The sequence below is a fragment of the Procambarus clarkii genome, chromosome 24 (assembly GCF_040958095.1).
Source record: "Procambarus clarkii isolate CNS0578487 chromosome 24, FALCON_Pclarkii_2.0, whole genome shotgun sequence".
In the NCBI taxonomy this organism is placed as follows: Eukaryota; Metazoa; Arthropoda; class Malacostraca; order Decapoda; family Cambaridae; genus Procambarus; species Procambarus clarkii.
In genome coordinates this window covers 26401712-26418047 of record NC_091173.1, presented here as the reverse complement: position 1 = coordinate 26418047, position 16336 = coordinate 26401712, and the positions used below count along the sequence as shown (strand labels likewise).

The 16336-nt window shown below is 42.9% G+C and overlaps 1 protein-coding gene across 1 annotated transcript in view; it reads right to left on the bottom strand.

The window, feature by feature from the left end:
• Positions 1 to 505: 505 nt before the first annotated feature.
• Positions 506 to 16336, bottom strand: part of LOC123753236 (glycine receptor subunit alpha-3) — a 147877-nt gene continuing 132046 nt past the window's right edge. Inside the window, exons 8-9 of the mRNA XM_069330758.1 lie at positions 4186 to 4374; positions 506 to 1262 (exon numbers count right to left, since the gene is read on the bottom strand). Of these exons, the coding sequence (XP_069186859.1) occupies positions 993 to 1262; positions 4186 to 4374 (459 nt within the window). The 3' untranslated portion in view covers positions 506 to 992. The remainder of the gene's footprint in view (positions 1263 to 4185; positions 4375 to 16336) is intronic.

Genomic DNA, 16336 nt, shown 5'->3' with positions numbered 1-16336 from the left:
TGAGGGACTCCTGGGGCTCCCCAATCATCCACCCGTTTGCATGTCTTTGGCGCGAGGCATATTAGTTTGAAGTGATTGGCGCCACTGTTTCGCGATTAGGCTTGGCGTTTCACCTTTCCGGGCTTGGCGAACCTTTCACGGGTACGCCGGAGCCCATCCTATCCCACGATCGTCCTCGCCCCTAAATCCACAACAACAAAATTAGTTATGTTTAATTGTCCGTTAAATAAGCCATTATATATGTAATGCCGCCAGTGTCTTCATGACTCCCCCGCTTCACTAGGTGTCCACAGGCAACATTTAGTGTTGCCTGTGGACTAGAGACTGTGATGGTATGAATATTGAGCACCGTTCCCCTTCCTGGCGCCCCTGTCCACCCAGCAGCGATCAACACCATCTCTGTGAGGTGACTCATCACAGCTTCTAGCCTGTGAAAACCAAGAATATAAACTTCAGTTTTCTTTTTTCTTCTTTTTTTACCCTCATGGATTAATTAATTACAAAATATAACTATATTTACACAATTATAATTTACTGTCGGTATTTGACAAGTATACCGTAAAGTATAAACACTCTTAGTTTTCTTTATTAATGCTCACGAGAGAAAACGGAACATGCAACAGTAGTCGCCAGATTTATTGTTTTTGTGGTAAAATCAAACAAGTTTACCAATTAAATAATGACATACCACACTGCAGAACGAAGATATTAGACGCACACAACCACTTCTTAGCCTAAAACTTTGTAAACACTTATAGAGAATAATGACAGCATATAGAATACTGCCTACCTAAGTTCATTACTAAATCTTTCCAAATTCCCTTCTAATAGAGGACCTGCTTCACATCTGTATACTTTATTGAACAAGTTCGAGAGAGAAAAACATTGAAATGATCGAAAGTTCAAGACATTATTTAACCTTTTAAGTTCTCTTAACCTCCTTTGACGGTACATGTTGTTGTGAGGGCGCAGGATGGAGCCCACCGCCGGCCTCAAAAGGCTCTAAACACAAGAATAGGGAAGTAAATAAGCATGAAGAAGAGGAACATGAGCGGGAAAACAACCCTCGAAGCCTTGTCGATTTCTTTCCACAGGATTTTCTTTTCTCCCGTCTGGGGGTCGAACCACTGGAGGCTGAGTCGGCCGGACAGCGTCTCGTGGAAGCGCGGGAAGGGCGCCATCCCGGGCTGCTCGGGGGCCCAGGCCGGGACGGGCGGGCCCCCGGGCCCCATCACCCCCTTCGTCAGGTGGTCCCCGGCGCTCTGCGGACACCACAACATTACCCGCATCACTCAATGTGTTGACAGTGATAACTTTAGGTACCTCTTTATATATACAACTGGTGTCAGTTATGACACCAGTGTTGTCAGTTATGACACCAGTGTTGTCAGTTATGACACCAGTGTTGTCAGTTATGACACCAGTGTTGTCAGTTGTGACACCAGTGTTGTCAGTTGTGACACCAGCCTCGTCAGTTATGACACCAGTGTTGTCAGTTGTGACACCAGCCTCGTCAGTTATGACACCAGTGTTGTCAGTTGTGACACCAGTGTTGTCAGTTGTGACACCAGTGTTGTCAGTTGTGACACCAGTGTTGTCAGTTGTGACACCAGTGTTGTCAGTTGTGACACAAGTGTTGTCAGTTGTGACACCAGTGTTGTCAGTTGTGACACCAGTGTTGTCAGTTGTGACACCAGTGTTGTCAGTTGTGACACCAGTGTTGTCAGTTATGACACCAGTGTTGTCAGTTGTGACACCAGTGTTGTCAGTTGTGACACCAGTGTTGTCAGTTATGACACCAGTGTTGTCAGTTGTGACACCAGTGTTGTCAGTTGTGACACCAGTGTTGTCAGTTATGACACCAGCCTCGTCAGTTGTGACACCAGTGTTGTCAGTTGTGACACCAGCCTCGTCAGTTGTGACACCAGTGTTGTCAGTTGTGACACCAGCCTCGTCAGTTGTGACACCAGTGTTGTCAGTTGTGACACCAGCCTCGTCAGTTGTGACACCAGTGTTGTCAGTTGTGACACCAGCCTCGTCAGTTGTGACACCAGTGTTGTCAGTTGTGACACCAGTGTTGTCAGTTGTGACACCAGTGTTGTCAGTTGTGACACCAGTGTTGTCAGTTGTGACACCAGTGTTGTCAGTTGTGACACCAGTGTTGTCAGTTGTGACACCAGTGTTGTCAGTTGTGACACCAGTGTTGTCAGTTGTGACACCAGTGTTGTCAGTTGTGACACCAGTGTTGTCAGTTGTGACACCAGTGTTGTCAGTTGTGACACCAGTGTTGTCAGTTGTGACACCAGTGTTGTCAGTTGTGACACCAGTGTTGTCAGTTGTGACACCAGTGTTGTCAGTTGTGACACCAGTGTTGTCAGTTGTGACACCAGTGTTGTCAGTTGTGACACCAGTGTTGTCAGTTGTGACACCAGTGTTGTCAGTTGTGACACCAGTGTTGTCAGTTGTGACACCAGTGTTGTCAGTTGTGACACCAGTGTTGTCAGTTGTGACACCAGTGTTGTCAGTTGTGACACCAGTGTTGTCAGTTGTGACACCAGTGTTGTCAGTTGTGACACCAGTGTTGTCAGTTATGACACCAGTGTTGTCAGTTATGACACCGAAACACAACCATATAAGGGCGAGTTGACTCATCCTCAGATCGTGAAATACAACTACACCTGTTCACTCAAGCCACACCTGTACACTCCAGCCACACGTGTACACCTGTTCACTCCAGCCACACCTGTACACTCAAGCCACACCTGTACACCTGTTCACTCCAGTCACACCTGTACACTCAAGCCACACCTGTACACCTGTTCACTCCAGCCACACCTGTACACTCTAGCCACACCTGTACACCTGTTCACTCTAGCCACACCTGTACACCTGTTCACTCAAGCCACACCTGTACACCTGTTCACTCCAGCCACACCTGTACACCTGTTCACTCCAGCCACACCTGTATACCTGTTCACTCCAGCCACACCTGTACACTCTAGCCACACCTGTACACCTGTTCACTCCAGCCACACCTGTACACTCTAGCCACACCTGTACACCTGTTTCCTTCAATTATGTCAAAAAAAGAGTACAAAATACCTTAGATTAACTCGTAGGTTACTCTTAGAAATACTCTTAGAATAACAAAACCAACAGAATACAATGCTCTTAGAGACGTACAATAACGAAGAGCGTTGCTTCAAGGGGACATCAGTATCAAATATGACAAAATATACAGTAGATGAAAACTAGTTCGATTTCAGTCAAACTTTTTTGACGAATTGTATATAAAAATGGTTTCATCTGGTCCAAGTCTCAGCATCGTAGCATAAATAGAAAGGGAGACAAAAATATTGAAGTAGGTGTCAAAATTAATCCAAAATGATGAAAAATTAACATCAAACACAAGTGTCAACTGTAATTATGTCTATGATTCTCAGCTATCACAATAGCATATAATAAAAATATTTAATAATTAGTTTTATCCTCGAAAAAATTGGTTAATTTTTTTTCTTATTTGTTTATTAAACGATTTGCATGAAACTTATACACGTGACTGCACGTAAGCCTATCTGTAAGGGTGGCAGTTTTGGAGGAAATTGGTTGATGTCAACCTCAGTCACAGATGGCAGCACCTTAGACTTTATTTTTTACTTATTTATTTTCATATAACATAAAAGTTTTTATAACTCTTTAATTTTTTATTCAATTTACATGAAATTTACACCTTATAAGGAGAGTTTATGTTTCTACAATCTGGTTTCGAGCTTTTTTCCTAAGTTCATTTATTGAATTTATAATAGTAATAAACATGATATATTTGCAAAATTTTAGGAGGGAACTTTGACTATTTGTATTAGTAAAACGAAACATATTTTGGAAAATCCTCTGAATCAAATCCTTTATTTATATGCTAATGTGATAGAAGAGTGTCATAGAAATGATTTCATTTGAAACTTGTGATTGTAATTTTAAATTGAAAATGTGTAAAATTCGTTTAAAAAATAAAAAAAATTCTCCCATTCTATTTAGGCTGCAATACTAAAGCTTCGAACAATTGCAGCTCTTTTCATATACAACTAGTCAAAAAAGATTTGTTGACATTGAACAACGTTTAAAAAACTAACTGATGCCTCCTTAAGAAACTTATACATGATATAAATCATAGACTGAAGCACTTACATCTTTCTCAGTGAGCTTGACGGAGCGAGGCGAGCGCTGGAGGGTGTCCGGGTCGCCGCCGTGGCTGCTAGAGATGACGGTAAGTCGCTTGATGTGGTGGTCGACGCGGGGGGAGAAGTTCAGGTCGTCCGGAGGCCGCTTGATGTGGTGGTCGACGCGGGGGGAGAAGTTCAGGTCGTCCGGAGGCCGCTGCAACACCGACATCATGCAAGGTCACCAACATGCCAACATTGCTTGTTTGGGGAAAACCTCGACCTTACTCGTTCTAGGGGCACACACCAGTCTCGCGCATTTTCCAAAAAGGGAACTTTCACAAGTTTGGTTTATAAGGATATTAGAGATGTAATAAATAGTTGATTTGAAAGCAAAACAGCGGGGAGGGGGGCGGGTCTGTAGACCCGGTCTAAATTTACTTAGATTACTGGCAAGTCTTCTATGGTCATGTACATAGTAGCAGTAGTGATGACACATCAGCAGTAAATTTTGCTTTTCGAGTCCATTTACTGCTGATGCATCAGGGGTTCCAGGTAAACATTTGTCAGAGTTTTTATTCCTCACTGTTACACCTGTTAAGACCAATATATTTGCAGAGACCATTTTCGGAGAATATGTTCATAGAAGTTTGTTAAGGAAAATAGACATCTTAGCAGTAACTTTTAGTTTTATATCCATTTACTCCTGTCACACCCGTTTAAGACCAAAATTTGCCAGAGACCAGTTTAAGACCTAAATATTTTCAGAGACCAGTTTAAGACTGAAATATTTTCAAAGGCCAGTTTAAGACTGAAATTTGTCTGAAACCAATTTAACCCCTGGGCTGTTCTTGCAATTTTAGGCTGCAACACACCAGGTGCAAGAAATATTTTTTTCGTCTTATAAAAGTGTTCATTTGTGTTCCCTGATCACGGGGAAAAAAATCGTAGGTTATATATTTTGGCCCCAATAGGGCGAGGAAGTTTGGCAAAAGTGAGGGGATGACAGAGTAATTGTCGGAGGCGGTCAGCTCCGCTCGAGTTGTCAGGTGGGAGTTGCATCAAAGATGTTATTACCTAATTATTTCAATGTCTGACTGATTATTTTCTCATTTTTTTAGTAATATTTTTCAATAGTGTATAGTGTGATATATTTATGTAATAAAATATATATTATATTAAATATGAATGAAAAAGTAGGATTAATAATTCTAACACGAATTTTCTCAATATTTCTTATGTTTCTTTTCACTGTCGATGGTAACTGAAAAATCAATTCTCCAAAATTCATTTTAATTTCTAGTCTGACGCGACACTTGAACGCGTTTCGTAATAACTTATTACATTTTCAAAGACTTCAGTTTTCACACACAACTATAACCTGTCAACACTAAACAAAGTTCTATGCTATCATTTACACAGCTTTCATCTTATATACCCGCATTTGGGTGAGGTGATATGTTACAACAGTTTGGAAGAGGTGAACAAAACTTTCAACACAAGATAGAACACGAAACAATGGGTATAAATTGGATAAATTAAAGGTAAGAATGGAAGTAACTGCAAAGGGCCTATTGGCCCATATTTCTTCATGCTTCTATATTGGAGCGGAGTCTTGAAGTGGGTAGAATATAGTTGTGCATTAATTGGCTGTTGATTGCTGGTGTTGAATTCTTGATGAGTAGTGCCTCGCAGATGTCAAGCCGCCTGCTATTGCTGTATCTATCAATGATTTCTGTGTTGTTTGCTAAGATTTCTCTGGTGATGGTCTGGTTGTGGGAAGAGATTATATGTTCCTTAATGGAGCCCTGTTGCTTATGCATCGTTAATCGCCTGGAAAGAGATGTTGTTGTCTTGCCTATATACTGAGTTCTTTGAACCTTACAGTCCCCAAGTGGGCATTTGAAGGCATAGACGACGTTGGTCTCTTTTAAAGCGTTCTGCTTTGTGTCTGGAGAGTTTCTCATGAGTAGGCTGGCCGAATTTTTGGTTTTATAGTAAATCGTCAATTGTGTCTTCTGGTTTTTGTCTGTAGGGATAACGTTTCTATTAACAATATCTTTCAGGACCCTTTCCTCCGTTTTATGAGCTGTGGAAAAGTAGTTCCTGTAAAATAGTCTAATAGGGGGTAAAGTTGTTGTGTTAGTTGTCTCTTCAGAGGTTGCATGGCGTTTCACCTTCCTTCTTATGATGTCTTCAACGAAACCATTGGAGAAGCCGTTGTTGACTAGGACCTGCCTTACTCTACAGAGTTCTTCATCGACTTGTTTCCATCCTGAGCTGTGGCTGAGAGCACGGTCGACATAAGCGTTATGCTATCACTTATCATCGCCACTTATGCTATCAACTTCACTGCGTGGGTGAAATCTTGCAATACAATGAGGCACTATCAACCGTAGAACGTATATAAATATACACAAGGAAATCCAGCCTACGGTTGTAACACTATAAACATAATATAAATGTTCCTTGATACAAAAAATGGTCAGTCACCCACCTTCCACTGCGTCTTGCACGCCAATGACACTCAAACACTCTATCAACTTTCCATAAGTAATCACTAAGAACCTCTTCTCTACCCTCAGAGGCTCTTCCCCGTGAACACCTTCAGGTCCTCTTAGAATTGTATACCAGGATCCTCCACAGCTCTTCCAGCTGCTACACCATGAAGTCTTCCTAAACAGCAATGATGCTTCACCACTGATATCACAGAAGCACGTGAATCTTCACTTCACTGCTCCTCTTCCCACAGTTTGAGATCCACCTCCTCACTATGGGGCTCTGCTCTTCTGTGGGAAATTTTTACCCACTATATCTATATTATTATCTAAGAAATGTATAATTTCTAAATCATATCAAAATCAATATCAAAATCATATCAGAATCACTACAGATTCATTGTACATCTGGATCCTACATGACAATACCTATGATCACGTACGACCGTAAGGCCCTTGGTTGCCTACGTGACTTTGTGCATGATTTCTCAAGGATCCAGAAGCTTCTAGAAGGATTTCCTAATTAAAAAACTATTGGAACAATTCAGTCGATTTTCGGTAGGGATTAAATCAAGTCCTTAATAAGAATCAGTAGTGCTAGCAAGTACTACTTATAATATTTAAATCCTATATCTATTGTAATCACATCTTATCTCAATCCTATGTCTAGACAGTAAAAATAATCAATCAATATTCATTGAAGCCATTCACCAAAATGGCTTCTCCCAACTTAATATTTTGCTGTTATTACACTAATATACACGTTATATATAAGTATCTACATTTGTGCTCACCATAGACAACCACTGAGCTGTTATGGTGAGTGCAGACAGTAACAGGTGACCACACAGAGTAAGCAGATGACGCTATCTTTCTCCCTCCCTCAGCAATACTCCTCCCACCATACAGCACAGTGCTAATTATCACAACAATCCTGCTATTATCAGAATCCTGGTCATTTTTATCACAGTCAGGGGTCTTCTGTAATACTATCATCACTAAATAATACCAGTTACGTATATATATTTTACATTTTTTTAGGCGATGCTGTGGTCACAAGCTGAACAGCAGTGCTGTTAGCTCATGCTGTGTGCGCCAGCCTTGATGGCTCACTCAGTACTGAGGCTCTCACACCCCAGGAATGTTGCCTACGATTAAAAAAAAAAAATGGTGTCGTCTGTATACAAGAGCTCTGAGGAAGCTGATGTGAACCCTGTGCCTCAGGACTTTTAAATCTTGCATGGCACTCACACAAATCAATAGATGTGGTGCGCAATTCCGCGGCACTTACTCACCACATCACTTTATGTGTTGCGCATTTTAAGAGTTAAGACCGAAATATTTTCAGAGACCTATTTAAGACTGAAATATTTTCAGAGACCAGTTTAAGACCGAAATTTGTCAGAGACCAATTTAAGACCGAAGTTTTTCAGAGTTTTAATCCTCACTGCATTCTTAAAGAGTTCTTATAGAAGAAATTCAAATATTGTCAGTGTCCATTTTAAGACCAAAATTTATCAGAGACCAGTTTTAGACCTAATTTTTTCTTCAGTTTTAATCCTCGCTGTGGTCTTAAAAGAGTTCTTATTGATATAAATAAACTCTATGGATTTGAGTAGATGTTTTTGAAAATTTCATCAGAAGTTAGTTCCTGGACCCGACTCTATACATTTATAAGTGTAATTTCACTATTAACCGATCAAATTCCCTGAAATTTAAAACCGTTGTATTTCAGATATAGTAAAATAGACCAAAGCAATTACAGAGCTCCAGCTCCTGTCCCCCACCTTAGTTCCTTCTCACAACTCTACTATTATCTGATCAATTTCCAAGAAATTTAAACCCACTGCATTTCAGATGAAGTAAATCAGTTCGAATCAGTAACGAAGTTCTAGCTCTTGTCCCCACATTAGTATCTCGTATCTTCATTAGTAACTATCCCAATTCCCTAAAATTTAAACCCACTATATTTCGGACATGGTAAATAAGATCAAACAGATACCTAGTTTCAAATCGTGTCCTTCACCTTAGTTCATTCGTACATCTCTGTTAGTATCTATCCAAATCCTCTAAAATTTAAACCCACTGTATTTCAGACCCTTTAAAATAAAGTAAAATACCGACTTTCAGCTCATAGCGGTTAATAGCGAAATTACACTTATAAATGTATAGAGTGGGGTTCAAGAACTAATTTCTGATGAACTTTTTAAAAATATCCACTCAAGTTTATGGAGTTTATTTATATCAATAAGAACTCTTTTTAAGACTGCAGCGAGGATTACAACTCTGAAGAAAAAAAATTGGTCTTAAACTGGTCTTTGACAAATTTTAGTCGTAAAATGGACACTGCCAATATTTGAACTTCTTCTATAAGAACTCTTTAATAATGAAGCGAGGATGAAAACTCTGAAAAAATTCGGTCTTAAACAGGACTCAGACAAATTTTGGTTTTAAATGGTTGTGACAACAGTAAATAGATATAAAACTAATAGTTACTGCTAAGAAATGTATATTTTTCTTAAACTTTTATGAACATATTCTCCAAAAATGATATCTGAAAAATTTCGGTCTTAAACTATACTCTGAAAATATTTCGGTCTTAAACAGGTGTGACAGTGAGGAATAAAAACTCTGACGCATGTTTACCTGGAACCCCTGACGCATCAGCAGTAAATGGACTCGAAAACCTAAATTTACTGCTGATGCGTCATCCCAACTACTCTTAGTGTTATACAGATGTCAAGATCACCTGTGTGTTACTTGCATCCTCCATACACAGTGCGGAGATAATGAACGCTCTCAGTAGATGTACACTGATAGATAAATATATACAGAGCGACAGGTACACTTATAGCAAAAAAATACACTGATAGGTTATTAAAAAACACCTGAAAGAAGTGATAGAGAGATAAGGGAAGCGCTGCTGTGATGACGATCCGGTAGTTGGCTCGTGAGACTTAAATTATTTTAGTTTGGTGTTAGTAAGGCCGCTAAGGCTGACACAAGGCTACACACCATCCAGCAAGTATACTAATTTACTCCATAACATTGGTGTGGACTGAACTATACTCTCAGTGTATACCCAGCAAGGAGGGGGGGGGGGGGGTATGGTGTATGATATTACGCTTGACTGTTGTGTATAACCCCAAGCTTACTGTTGAGTCGAAGCAAATGGATAGGTTACAGCACAAGCGTGTCAACCGTCATCCCACCAGCTAAATACCAACTTAGGCTGGGAAAAGCCGAGGCCTACGTCCAAATTGTCTTTGTTTTGTGTGTAGTATTAATACTCATTCATGCATTCAAAGCAAAATGCATGTAAAGAGTGTATACAAAGATTCAAAAATATACAAACCAGTTATATTTTTTGACAAGGAAATTGTATTACTATAGGCAATTTTTTTGTTTAATTCTAATACTAAAATATTTTACTATTTGATTGAGTAATTTTGAAAACTAAACTACTATAATATCTATGTAGTATAGTTTACTTATTACTTTTTAAGTCCTGTTTATATTATTTTGTGTTTATAAAGTCCTATTTCCAGACATTTAATGCCACAAGTCCTACATCGAGGTAATTACTGCCACAAGTCCCATCTCGAGATGTGTAGGTGGGTCCTACCGTGTGGTGGTGGAGGTGGGCTGGTAGGTGGTACCCACCATGTGGGGGGGGGGGGGTAGGTGGGTCCTACCGTGTGATGGTGGAGGTGGGCTGGTAGGTGGCACCCACCATGTGGGGGGGGGGTTAGGTGGGTCCTACCGTGTGATGGTGGAGGTGGGCTGGTAGGTGGCACCCACCATGTGGGGGGGGGGGGGTAGGTGGGTCCAACCGTGTGATGGTGGAGGTGGGCTGGTAGGTGGTACCCACCATGTGGGGGGGGGGGGTAGGTGGGTCCTACCGTGTGATGGTGGAGGTGGGCTGGTAGGTGGCACCCACCATGTGGGGGGGGGGTAGGTGGGTCCTACCGTGTGATGGTGGAGGTGGGCTGGTAGGTGGCACCCACCATGTGGGGGGGGGGGTAGGTGGGTCCTACCGTGTGATGGTGGAGGTGGGCTGGTAGGTGGCACCCACCATGTGGGGGGGGGGTAGGTGGGTCCTACCGTGTGATGGTGGAGGTGGGCTGGTAGGTGGCACCCACCATGTGGGGGGGTAGGTGGCACCCACCATGTGTGGGGGGGTAGGTGGCACCCACCATGTGGGGGGGGGGTAGGTGGCACCCACCATGTGTGGGGGGGTAGGTGGCACCCACCATGTGGGGGGGGGGGCAGGAAGAAGGCAGGCGGTGCCTTGGGTGGCGGGGCGGGGGGGGGGGGGGTGGCGGGGCGGGGGGGGGGACAAGCCGGGCATTACCGTGAGTAGTATTGGGGGGGGGGGGACTGAATAGCGCATTATTTTGGCTTTGGGTCCAGGAAAATAGACCTCTCAGCAATAAATGACAGTTACTAAAGTTACTCTCCATGACATCTTTACACGTCAAATGATGCTCTCATATCATCTTTATCCCCCAATGATACACTCAGAGAGGCAAAGGATAGACTCAAAGACATCAAGAATACTCTTCTAGACATCAAGAATACACTCAGAGGCATCAAAGATACAATCAAACCCATCAAAGATACAATCAAACCCATCAAAGATACAATCAAACCCATCAAAGGTACAATCAAACCCATCAAAGATACAATCAAACCCATCAAAGATACTCTTCAAGACATCAAGATACACTCAGAACCGCTGCCGGCGCCATAGCTAGCTGGCCGCACACGGATTTGTTTCCAGAAAACCTCACGATTCTGAGCACCCATAAGCTGAATTCATCGCGGTTTTGTGAGGAAGAATACATCAGTACTCCAAGACCCAGACAATATCTTGTTTAGAAGGAAACAATTCCGATTTCGTCTACAATTGACGGAGAAACAACATTGTTGATTATCTGCTGTCCAGCTGACTGGTATTCTGCGCGACCCAGTACACAGGCGACCCAAACTCTCGTACTGCACTTTTTTTTGTTGAGGACCGTATCACTGACCAGGTCACTTCGAGTCCTGCCCTGAAGGGCAAGGCGATATCCCGCGGGCAGCGCCATAAGGGAACACCTTAGAATGTGTACTGAGCCTGACAGGGAAAGATAGACCAAAACTTGCTCTTTTAGGTGTTAGGTATCCCTGATTCCACCTGGGGGAATCATTCTACGACCTCCGTTGGAGGGGAATGAATTTCTCCAGGCCTAGGAGTGTCTCAGGCATTAGGTAGGGCAGTGATTCGGTCCTCACTACGTGGAGAGTCATGGGGAAGGCTAAGAGAAAGAGGAAATGGAGGCAGCTTTCAGACAAGGAGGGACAGTGGACCGATGTGCAACAGGCACCGAAGAAAACTGCTATCGAGGCTTCACCACTTGCTTCTACCAGCAAGACAGCAGACGTAATGGACCTAGAGAGAACAGCACCAGTCTCACACCAGCCAGTGTCAGACAATGCTTCTCTGTCCACAGCCCAGCCACAGGACGATAGTATGAGACAGGAGAGGACACCACCAGTCTCACACCAGCCAGTGTCAGACACTGTACCTCTCTCCACAGCCCAGCCACAGGACAACAGTATGAGACAGGAGAGGACACCACCAGTCTCACACCAGCCAGTGTCAGACAATGTACCTCTCTCCACAACACAGCCACAGGACAACAGTATGAGACAGGAGAGGACACCACCAGTCACACACCAGCCATCGCCAGACTCTGCACATCTTCCAAAACTCAAGATAATGCAGACAGACCACTTTCCTACAGCATATGGAGTAGTAACGGCGATGGAAAAAGAACAACCAGAGCTCAAACTTTCCATTACAGTCAACCTGAAAGGAGAAATAATAATGACGCCACAAGACCAACAGACTGCAAATTACTTAGAAAAAGTAAGAGTACTGCAGGGGAAACCTGTATGCTTGGAAAAGCTGGACCCTTCAGAAAGACGCACACGAGTCGTGCTTTTGGGATACCCAATCGACTTTCCCCTGGATCCAGTACCAGAACACAGGCAAATTCTGAATGCGGAACGATGCCACACAAAAGTAGACAAGGCAGCAACACGTCAGGTTCTGGTGACCGTCATGGGACATGTGCCAGAAACATTCAATCTTGGAAATTGGGGAACATACCGACAGAGGCCATACGTCCCGGGACCCCTGTGCTGCTTCAGGTGTCAGAAATACGGCCACCATCAATCACACAGCACCGGACAGGAGAGATGCGGAGTGTGCAGCCTGAGACATCCAACCAAAGACTGCATAGCCAAGCACAAGGCAAACCAGACCACAACAGCCAAATGTTCAAATTGTGGAGGCAAACATCATGCCTGGAGCACAACCTGCTCTGCACGGAAAGAAAAAGTGCAGACAGCTCAGGCCAGGATAAACACACAGATCAGCACCACATACACCAACACCAACGTCTGGAACACTCGTGCACACCCACAACACACACTCTCACAGAGCAAAATTTCCCGAATCTATTAATTCTGAATCAGAAAATACACAAGTGCTGCAGAAATACAGCAAATGAAAAAGAGCAAAAAACAATTACTTTAGGAATCAACACAACAGATATACAGTTTTACCCCCGAGGTCCAGCTGAAAAACATCGTGAAGATCATGGCAGAAACCATTATCAATTGCCTACAGATGACGCCTCACGCCTCACAGCAAGAGACTCAAGACATCACTTGTGTGATAATGGACAAGATCGTGCAGCAGACCACAGTTACACAAGAAACAGACAGTCTGAGACAAGACGGAGCACAAGAGGACAAACAACGCAACATGGACATACAGACTTCCAACAACAGTCGGGTAGTCCAGACACCAGAACATCAACATTCACAACAGCAACTGCAAGAAGCAGTGACCACCCAAGATCAACAGAATCTTACAACACAAGAGACAGACAACAACAGCCAATGCAGTCTGATATGCAACAACACCAACAAAGACGTATTGAACAGCAGAGATGTACAGGTTCCAACAACACAAGAAACAGCCACGAGCAATCAATGCAGTCCGACATGCAACAATACCAACAGCAGAGTGATGGACCACAGTTATGCACAGATTCCAACAATGCAGGGGAAGACCACGAGCAATCAATGTAGTCCGATTTGCAGCGACACGACTTGCGAGGTGGAGAATATAGAGGTCGATCCCGAAGAGGAGTTCTACTAGAACAGACAACACCAACCGTAACCGTCGTCTGGCCATTACGAATACTGCAGTGGAACATACAAGGTCTTGGGAATAAAAACCACACACTTCAGGAGGCTGCAATCAGCACGAAAGCAGATATAATCGTTTTGGAAGAAACTCTTTTCCCAGCCACGAAATCCTTCAGATTAGCTGGATATCAGCACTATGTTATACCGTATGAGCAGGGGAGACAAAGAGGATTAATGACCCTAGTCAGGAACACCATACCCAGCAAGAAAATAGACCCAGTTTCATGTGGGGATGGAGTAGAGGTATTAGCAGTAACAGTGAATATGGCTAATATTGAGCTCCTCATATACAACGTTTACAAGCCCCCTAGACGTAAACTAGAAGCAGAGGCAGTGCTTGCCTTCGCCACGCTGGAAAATGTAATTATTGCTGGGGATTTTAATGCTTATCATCAAGAGTTAGGTGCAACTGGGCCAGCCAATGCAGATGGGCGCCATTTAGCTGCAGCTCTGCGAGAAGTACCTGAAATTACACTTTTCAACACTGGGGAACCCACTCACATTCTAGGAGGTTCCCTTGATCTTACATTAATCTCAACAGCACTCAAGCATCAGGCGAAGTGGGAAGTAGACCCGGTGATCACCAGTGACCACTATGCTACTGTCACAACACTAAACATAGAACGACCTCCTACACCACCTGCACAGCCTAGGTCGAATTTAAGAAAGACCAATTGGAATATATACCAAGAGGAACTTGAAAAATGGTATGCAACATACACGCCACCTGAGGATTTGAACATACACGAGACCAATCTGCAGGAAGCCATTGCAGCTGCTGCAAACAAAGCTATTCCAATCATTATCACAGGAAACACAAAACGAAAGAACTATTGGTTCTATAGTAATGAAGTTAAAGAACAGAACCACAGAGTCAACATCTTCAGAAAACATCTAAAGAGAAACCCCACACCAGAAGGAAGAACTCTGCTAAGAGCGGTGATATCTGAAGCAAGACGAGTTTCTAGAGAAGTAAAGGAGGCAAGATGGTTTGAGTGGTGTCAAACTCTAAATGAACATAGTAGTCTTGGCAAGATATGGAGTCAGATTAAAACTATATCAGGTCGACCAGCCCGACCACAGGCATGTGTTCAACCATTGCAGGAGACTGAGAGACTTGCTCTCCAATTTGCAGAAAGAACAGCTTCATATCAGCTTCCTGCAATGGTCCGAAGGCAGCAAGAACAATTAAAACAAGAGAGGTTGACAGCCATTCATGAGAGCATAGCTATAAATGACGAATGTGACTGTCCCTTCACCAAACAAGAACTAATCAGAACCAAAAAAGGTGTTAAGGACACTGTACCAGGTGCTGATAACATTACATACTCAATGATCGCACATGCAGGTCCTGCTGGAGAACAAGGAATATTGGACGTCATCAATGCATCTTGGCAGCAAGGCAAACTACCAACCTCTTGGAAGAATGCAGACATCATACCGATTCCTAAGCCGAAAGAACCTGGCAATTACAGACCCATTTCATTAACATCATGCAGTAGTAAAACTGCAGAACGGATGGTCTTAAATAGGCTACTGTGGAAGACTGGAGACCTGCATAACACATATTTGGCTTCACTAGAGGAGTAGGTACTGCAAACTACATAGCAACATTACTAGGAACAGTTAACTCGGGTCCAGCTATAGTGATCTTCCTTGATCTAGAAAAAGCATTCGAACTTGCAAGCCCGCAAGCAATTTTACACACCTTAGTTAAAATAGGTGTAAAGGGAAATATGCTAGCATGGATTCAAGATTACCTAAGTCACAGGCATGCCAGAGTAAAGTTGCAAGGACAAGCGTCGGACTACCACCTGCATGAGAATGGGACTCCACAAGGAGGAGTCCTCAGTCCTAGTCTTTTTAACATCCTTATGGAAAACCTTGTTATCATGACATTTACAGAAGGGGTTAAATTGCTAAGTTATGCTGATGATATAGCATTAGTCATTACAGGTTCCTCACTTCTAAATAAAGCACAAGGTGCATTAGATAAAGTAACATCTGAATGCAGCATTTTAGGGCTAAAAATATCTGCACAGAAGTCTAAGGCAATGAGATTAGGCGGCAACACTCCAGACAGGCACCTACGCATTGAAGACATTAACCTTCAGTGGTTTACACAATATCAATATCTCGGAGTGTGGATAGATTCTAAAATGACATTCAACAAGCAAATCCAATAGCTGAAGGAAAAAGCAAAATCACGATTAAATATAATGAGAGCAATCACAGGGCCCCGTCTAGGAGCGGGACACAAAGTGTTAAGAATGTTTTACATACACGCCGTTCGTTCCCTAGTTGATTATGCAGCGCCTGCCTTACTCACTCTTTCTCCTGGTCAGTGGGCAAACGTTGAGGTTATTCAAAACGATGCATTGCGAATCATAACAGGAGCTCCCAGATGGACTAAAA